This window comes from Sinocyclocheilus rhinocerous, unplaced genomic scaffold (genome assembly GCF_001515625.1).
Source record: "Sinocyclocheilus rhinocerous isolate Xijiao unplaced genomic scaffold, SAMN03320098_v1.1 scaffold257, whole genome shotgun sequence".
NCBI lineage: Eukaryota > Metazoa > Chordata > Actinopteri > Cypriniformes > Cyprinidae > Sinocyclocheilus > Sinocyclocheilus rhinocerous.
Genome location: NW_015634026.1, coordinates 1,485,962 through 1,494,470, shown reverse-complemented (window position 1 = coordinate 1,494,470; position 8,509 = coordinate 1,485,962). Strand labels below are relative to the sequence as shown.

The window sequence follows — 8,509 nt, the reverse complement described above, 5'->3', positions numbered from 1 at the left end:
GAATTACTGAAGTAAAGGCTTTATTTGCAACAGGACATTACTGCAAGATAACAAAAATATGCAATACAGTTGGCATTTACTATGCAAAAATATACAAACAGAAAAAGTCACAGAAGAATAAAAAAAATAAATTAAAAAGTCATCAAATCTTCATGGTCTTCTGCATTCGGCCACATGTTCTCATCCACATCACACCTGATATCTTCTTCTCTGGCAAGGTATCTTTTGGTATGCCTTATCCACCCCTGGCAGTGTTCAGCTGTGATGTTTTGACATGCAGCATCCATTGTATCCAGGAGGGACATTTAGTCAAAAACCTTCCATCTCCAGGCTGAGAAAAACTCCTCAATGAGGTTGAGGAAAGTGGAGTAAGGGGCAAGGAAAATGGACATCATTCTTGGATGGGTGTCAAACCAGTCTGTGACTGCACGGGAATAGTGTAATGCCACATTGTTCCATGTGATGATCACATATATTGGCAAGTGGCTTCCCACCCGTCCCCTTTCTACCTCTGGCACCAGTCTTTGGTGCAGACCTTCTAAAATCTCATATTTATGCAGGAGTGCACTTTTCCACACAAGATCAGCCCAAAAAGGTCCTATTTTACTGTATATCATATGGTCATGCGACTGAAAGAACCTCAACACCTGAGTGTGTTTCCTAGATGGGAATCAGCTGTAATTTATATATTTGCATAACTTCAATCAGCTGTTTCTCATTAATGAATAAAAACGGGATATATTTGTGTTTCAATTCACAATATGAACAGCTGTTCACTTTGACTTTAGCCTATAAGTTAGGTTTTAGAACATGATGTTATCTGTTCTGACATACAGTGTGAAAGCATTTGTAAAATTGGTAGTAAAAATCCGTTGTTTTGGTCTTGCTTGAGCTTGTGTGTAAAAGAAGTTCAAGCATTTTAAATGTGTGTTAACTGCATGCCTTTTGTCAAAGCAACAAGAAATGCATTAATTGTATTACCTATACAGACGGATGTTGAGTTTAGGAAAATTGTTAAAAATATTGAAAAAATTGTCATAGCGATTGTAAAAAAAAAAAAAAAAAAAACGTATTATTATCAGTGTTGAAAACAGTTGTGCTGCTTAATATTTTTATGGAAACTGTTACATTTTTGTCAGGATTCTTTGGTAATTAGAAAGTTCAAAGGAACAGCATTTATTTTAAATATGTCATTACAATGTCTTGACTGTAACTTTTGGTCAATTTAATAGCTGAATAAAACTATTAATTTCTATGAAAACAATATATTTGAACAATAGTGTATTATAGAGACCATAAACAGGCTAACAATAGCATTTTTAAGCTAGTTCTAGACAAAAAGACCAGACGAACCCATTGCCATATTTCGCCATATCGTTCAATGCAATTTCTTCCATTTATTTTTCTGCAGTGGTCCTTTTTTTTTTTTTTTGAATGTTCTTTGAGACCAATTAGCCAGCATGCACAGGTCTAGCGAGGCTCGTAGTCATCTGCTGTAGGCCGATGGGGAAGGCTTGAGGGGTTGAATAAGGGAGGGTGTAGACGATCACTCTGTATTCTGAGCACACGTCTTTGGCGCACTAAAACGGATGCGGCCCATCGTGTCTAACCCTCCAGAATGCTGCTGTACTGGTTCGGCAGGTTTACAGATATTTGTAAAAGAGAGACCGTTTTTGATCCATTCCCTTTCTTTTGTTTCATCGACGCCTTTTGTCTTTGCACAAATGCTTGTTCCCAGGAGCACATTCTTACACAGTCTGTTGCATTCCAGGGAGTGTTATCTAAAGAATCTGCCTCGACCTGGAAACGGGATCAGTCTGTGCCAGCGTGCGCTCTTTCTGTTTTCTGACCATCCATCAGCTTGGATTGCATGTCACCGATTGTACAGTAACCCTGCGATGGGATTTGATATACGCCACACCCCAGAATACACCGGGGCTGACATAACCATGTGCTTCACATGAGCAGGAACAAAGTTGTTTTAGTGCTAGAATGAGAGTGTTTGACATTTTATGAACGTGATTTAGCACAACGCTAAATGTCTTGTTCAGAATGCTGTTCCAGATCTGGCCAAAGCATTAGTTTTTATTAGCTAGGTGACATGCATTCCCTTCTGTTATTGGCATTGTTTATAAATATTTATTTTGAATTTATAGCTCCTTGACAGCGAATTGGCCCAAAAAAGCTGGGTCATCCTGTCAGAGATGTTGTGCTCAGAGTGCCGGTGTTCTCTTATGAACGTGATTTAGCACAACGCTAAATGTCTTGTTCAGAATGCTGTTCCAGATCTGGCCAAAGCATTAGTTTTTATTAGCTAGGTGACATGCATTCCCTTCTGTTATTGGCATTGTTTATAAATATTTATTTTGAATTTATAGCTCCTTGACAGCGAATTGGCCCAAAAAAGCTGGGTCATCCTGTCAGAGATGTGCTCAGAGTGCCGGTGTTCTCTTTTTTTTATGTTATGTATACATTTCCTTCTTTTTGTATAAAAAGAGCTACCTTGTGCTTTTAAAATTATAGTTTTACACAACACTTCACAACAACACTCACAGTGTGAAGCTATGAAATTCAGAAAATAATAAATATGGATGCATGATAAATTGTTACTTTATTGGCTGATAATAGTTTTTAAATTAATTTTTATTTTTTGTTTTGAACTTGGATTAATCTAACACTCAAGGTAAATCTTTAAAACACTAATATTATCACTGTTAAATGTTATCTGTAGCAGATTGCACATTTTTTTTCATACTGTACGTTATATTGTGATGCTTAATTCATTTATAGCATTTTAAATGACTGATTTTTATTATTATTTAGAAAAAAACTGTGTACATTTTAATATTGGGCATTTGTCAGCAAAAATATGAAAATAAGAATTTTGATGATAAATGTTTCTTGAGCAACAAATTAGCATATTCAAATTTCTGAAGGATCATGTGACACTGAAGACTGGAATAATGATGCTGAAAATTCATATTTTTTTTTTTGAACTTGGATTAATCTAACACTCAAGGTAAATCTTTAAAACACTAATATTATCACTGTTAAATGTTATCTGTAGCAGATTGCACATTTTTTTTCATACTGTACGTTATATTGTGATGCTTAAATTCATTTATAGCATTTTAAATGACTGATTTTTATTATTATTTAGAAAAAAACTGTGTACATTTTAATATTGGGCATTTGTCAGCAACAATATGAAAATAAGAATTTTGATGATAAATGTTTCTTGAGCAACAAATTAGCATATTCAAATTTCTGAAGGATCATGTGACACTGAAGACTGGAATAATGATGCTGAAAATTCAGCTTTGCATCACAGTAAAAAATTACATTTTAAAATGTATTAAAATAGAAAACCTTTTTTTTATTGTAATATTTCACAATTTTTCTAAGCAAAAGAAATTTCTTTTTCAACGTTTTTGTTGTAAGAAACTTAACTATAAAACTAAAATCTTACAAAACTCTACCCTTAAAATCCAGCAAACTTAATATTAGGCATTTGCATTTGACATTCCCTATTGTGGTTCCTATTAGAAAAACATCTGCTGTCAGCCATCATTGAGACCGTTTATGATCGTCACAGAGATATTAACAGGGAGTCATAGACAGACCCTCTGTCTATGACTCCCTGTTAATATCTCTATGTGGCAGATCTCATTGTGTAAGTTGACTCTGAAGAGGTCCGGCTTCAGGAAACCAGGGAGATGGTGCAGCCTGCATGTGACGGCTTAACACCGCCCTGCCGATCTCTAGATACCAATTCCAGCTGCCCGGTACCTCAGGACAATGCTATCGTCAGAAACACGACTCGCATATCCCTCGTTTTTGTTAAAACGCTGACACATTTGGCAGGTTTTAAAAGCCTACGCCTCAACGTTTAACAACAACATTTGAATAATTTGTCTCCAGAGAGTGTCCCATCACAGCCTTCTGCTTTAGAGGATTTTTTTTAATGTTCGAGCCATGGTGCAGCTGTTAGTGCAGATGTTCCAGACACATTGAGCTGTGGTTCTCATGTGGGTCATGCAGGTTTAAGTTCGGCCTTCCTTTGGATTTCCTGTTACTCTACACTACCATTCAAAAGTGTGGAAGAATTAAGATTTTTTTTAAATGTTTTTAAAAGTAATCCCTTAAGCTCAGCAAAGCTTTTTTTAAAGCAAAAATGTAATTTATTCCTGTTATTTTAATATATTTTGAAATGTAATGCAGAGTTGAATTTCCAGCAGCCATTGCACCAGACTTCAGTGTCACATGATCCTTCAGAAATTATTCTAATATGCTGATTTGCTGTTCAGTATTATCAGTTTTATATTGATTCAGAATGATTTCTGAAGGATCATGTGACGCTGAAGACTGGAGTAATGGGGCTGCTGAAAATTTAGCTTTGCATTACAGAAATAAATTACCTTTTAAAAATATATTACAATAGAAAATAGTTATTTTAAATTGTAATAATATTTTACAATATTACTGATTTTACTGTATTTTTGATTAAATAATTGCAGCCTTGGTGAGTCTTCTTTCAAAAATCGTAAAAACCTTTGGCTGGTAGTGTATATCCTTATAATCAAAGGCAAAAGCTCTGCAAAAAGTGATTTTGTGTGTTAGATTTTGTTTATCAAGCTAATGCAGACCAACTATTTTTCGTGTGAGACAACCGGTCGTGCTCCCTAGAGGATGAGGAGTTGAGAAGAGTGTTATTTTCCCATCTCTCAACGCAGACATTTATATTTAATCATGGTTATGTACAGATAGAGTAAGAAGTTGAGTCATCCAGGGTCAGGGCTGTGTGCTGCCCCCGGGGCTATTGTTAGGTTAACAGTCTTGCTCAATGGCACAGCAGTGGCAAGTATTGCAGTAACCGCAGAAGCCCATGTATCCCTACAGTAAATGTAAATGAACGCTTTAACCTTTACGAGATGCAAGCACTGCAGCTTACTCTCTGTTCCAGTTCAATATTTGCAAGAAAAAAGCTTTTAATGCCATGCATTAAACAGCTTTGTGGGAAGCATTTGGACAGCTTGCAGAGAAAGCCTGTGTTTTGTGTGCATCGGTTTGCAAACTGAATTTCGATGTTCTACCTCATTGTGCAGAATGCAGATTGACTTCTACTACTACAACCTACACCTCAGCTTTGCACTCTTAAACGGGTCATGGAATCTGTTCCAAAACCTTTTGAGCTGCCTACATATGCAACATTTTAAAGCATCATCGACACACTTCTCATGTGAAGGCTGTTGAAGAAGGTGTCCTTTGTTTCATTCAGTACGGAAAAGTATTAATTCAAAAACTGTTCAATCTATTAATAAAATGGCTGTTTTACCCAGAGACATTGTTCACTGATTCTTCTCTGCCTGCACTTGAGTAAAACCTTCTAAGGTCGATTTACTGTATGAGTCTTATTAGAAATGTTGCAAATAATGAGTTCATTTGTGTCTTACTGTGTTTACTAAAGGACTACTTGTCTGAAGTACATACTGGTTTCTGTCTCTCACAGTGAACAGACATAACCATCTGAAGGACTTCATGCTGGTGGTGTCAATAGTCATCGGAATGGGAGGCTGCTGGTTCGCTTACATCCAGAACCGGCACTCTAAAGACCACATGAAGAAGATGATGAACGACCTGGATAGCCTCCAACGGGCGGAGCAGAGCCTTCACGACCTACAGCAGAAGTGAGAACCTGTTCTGCTCCTCTATTTTTAGATTCTTGGACAAGTGTGAGAAACTCTGTAGTGACTCTCGAAGCACTTGGCACATGTGTAAGGCGTTCCTTTGTCAGTCTGCACTGTTTTTAAATTGTTTTTTGTGCATGAGCATGCGTTAAACCGTCATCTTTGTCTGATGCGATGTGTCTAATGCCAGATTGTTGCTTGAAGTTAAACTGTGCTTTTGAAAACTGGCACACCTTGCTTTGATATTCAAAATGACCAGGTTATGAAATAACCTGAACCTCCAGTTGAGCCTTGTACTCCTATTTATAGTGGAAGAAACTACTGACATATACTATGTTTTTACGCACAGGAGTTCAAAAAGTGAGAATGGCATTACTTATGATTTGCTGTCACTATCTAAATGAGTTCCTGTAAGCTTTGATATCAGACTGATTGGTCTGTTTTTACAGTGTTTAGTGAGCCTGGACTTCCCTTCTGAGGGAACAGGATATGGAGCCGCATGGGAATAAACTGCAGTAGACAACATATGTTTAAGACAAAGAGGAATGGCTTGAAAATGAGGAAGAAATCTATCTGTCTGTCTGTCATTCTGTCTGTCATTCTATCTTAATTTAAAAGACTTGAAGTTCTGTTTTAATGCTATGATGGCTTCATGATTTTATGATATGACAAATGAAAACTGCATATTTGATAAAATAGTACCTTGTGGTACTTGTAATGTCAAATTAAACCAAATATGTTAACCTCGTTACCATTTTTTCCAACATACATTAAAATATTAAATTGATCTTAATATGGCATTATGCAATTTATTATTCACTTTCTTTTTCTGAAAGACTTTACAGCACAATTTGTTTTCAAATCGGAAAAGGCACCCATTTCATAGAATGACCCATTGCTCACTGAGAATATTTATCAGCAAGTGTTGAATACATCAGACAGTGGTGTTTGCAAACCATTACACATATGCTGAAAATCTTTAGGAATGTGAGAATGCGGCTAAGGCTCTGATCCCTCAATTCCAACCGTCATTCGCTAGCTTCCTGAGGAGTCCTCATGCAGACTCATAGTCTGTCACCTTTTGAGAGAAAGGCACAGGAGCGTGTGTGTCCGGAAGAGTTCCCGTATCCCTTTAACATGTGAATGAAGTGTGAGAGTGTGTGTGAAGGGAAAGGGGCAGTGGAAACTATGCAGAGTGTATTTGTTACAGTGGAGGATGTCCAGCATGTTGTGTTCTGACACAACCGGCAGGGTCACGTCTCTGGTGATTGGTGGGTGAGAGGCCTACAGTGCTCTGGTCGCCCCGGAGGGAGGTGATTAACCCCGGATACTTTGAATCATCTCAGCTTTTAACTCAAGGATAAAAATAAAATGAATGCCTCAGCCAGTTACGTCATACATGAACGCAGGTCCTTGTGGGCTGTCATTTCCCAAAAAGTACATTTAATTTGCTGTAGGCTTGTTTTAGGAACATTTCGAGATTAAACTAAATGTCAGCTTGCCCTTTAAACAAGCTGCAGTGGCCGTTTGTATGTAGGCATTTTTTTCTCCATTTGAGACGTATTGTGAAGGCTTATCAAGGCCGCGGCAGTTGAGTCAGGCTTTGCAGCAGTTTCCTGTGTAGGTGTGTTGATGCAATTCACACCAGACAAACCTCTTCCATATTACCACATTCGCGATCCCTGTCCAGTCACTCTGAGTCAGAAATGAGGCGTAATGTAAGCTGCCACTTCTGCATGGCAATTTACAATTCAGTTTGACTGGAATTGCATGTTGTGCAGTAGACTTTTACATTTGCGGAAGGATGTTGTGGGTGGGTGGCATTGCTTTCCAGTCGCTTTAGTGTGCCGCTGTGAGGTTGCTAGGTCATTCTGGGTTGTTGCGGTGGTATTGGTAGGATGCTTAGATGATTACATTACCAGTCAAAGTCAAAAGAATACGCAAGTTTAAAATTATACACATTCTGTTTTCATATTTTCATATTTTTATTTACTTGAGAGCAGTATATAGTATTTTTACTACTACTACTACTACTAATATTTTATGTAATACATTATGCATGCATACACTAAGAGTCAAACCTTTGAACGATTTAAGATTTTTTTAACGTTTCTGAAAGAATTCACCAAGGCTATTACAATTTAAACTGTTTTCTATTTGATTTGATTTTAAAACATATAATTAGGGATGCTCCGATCAGGATTTTTGCAGCCGATACTGAGTACCGATTTCTTGTCATGGTGATCGGCCGATACCGATGCCGATTCTGATGCTTCAAGCTTTATATAGACTGTTTCATCGGCCGCACGTGCCTGGCCCGAAGTTAACTTCCGGTCTGTGTTTGTTTATAAGTCTGGCTATGGCGCCGGCTACAAACGCAGTTAAAGCTAAGGTGATGAGCAGACTGAAGTTGGGCTCAGGTGGTTGTGCTGTGGGATGTGTTTCCCATACATTTATTTATTTGTGGCGCTCGCCACATTATCAAAACTGACGGATTTTCCAAAAGGCTTCGTTGAATAAACATGAGCACGTACTGCACGTTTTAAAATCAAAACGAGGCGCGGGTGGTTTTATATCACTGCATTTCTGAAGGAAATTTTCGATGTCATTTTAATTTCATCTTGCATGTTATTTGCCTGATAAAGCAGCGTTTGTGAGCTCAGTCAGCGCTGCTTTGTGTACAGCCGTTACTGGGGAAACCTCTGTTTCTCCCGCTTTAAAGCACCTCCTACTGGCAGAGAATGAATTTGCATGTTGTTCAGTAAGTCCGTCTGATTTACACAGCAAACATATTTTGCTTTTCCTATATCCACGGGCGCTGC

General features: G+C 37.8%; 1 protein-coding gene across 1 annotated transcript in view; it reads left to right on the top strand.

The window, feature by feature from the left end:
* Positions 1 to 8,509, top strand: part of LOC107745192 (stromal interaction molecule 1-like) — a 52,484-nt gene that overhangs the window by 29,361 nt on the left and 14,614 nt on the right. Inside the window, 1 exon segment of the mRNA XM_016559040.1 lies at positions 5,510 to 5,687. Within this exon segment, the coding sequence (XP_016414526.1) occupies positions 5,510 to 5,687 (178 nt within the window).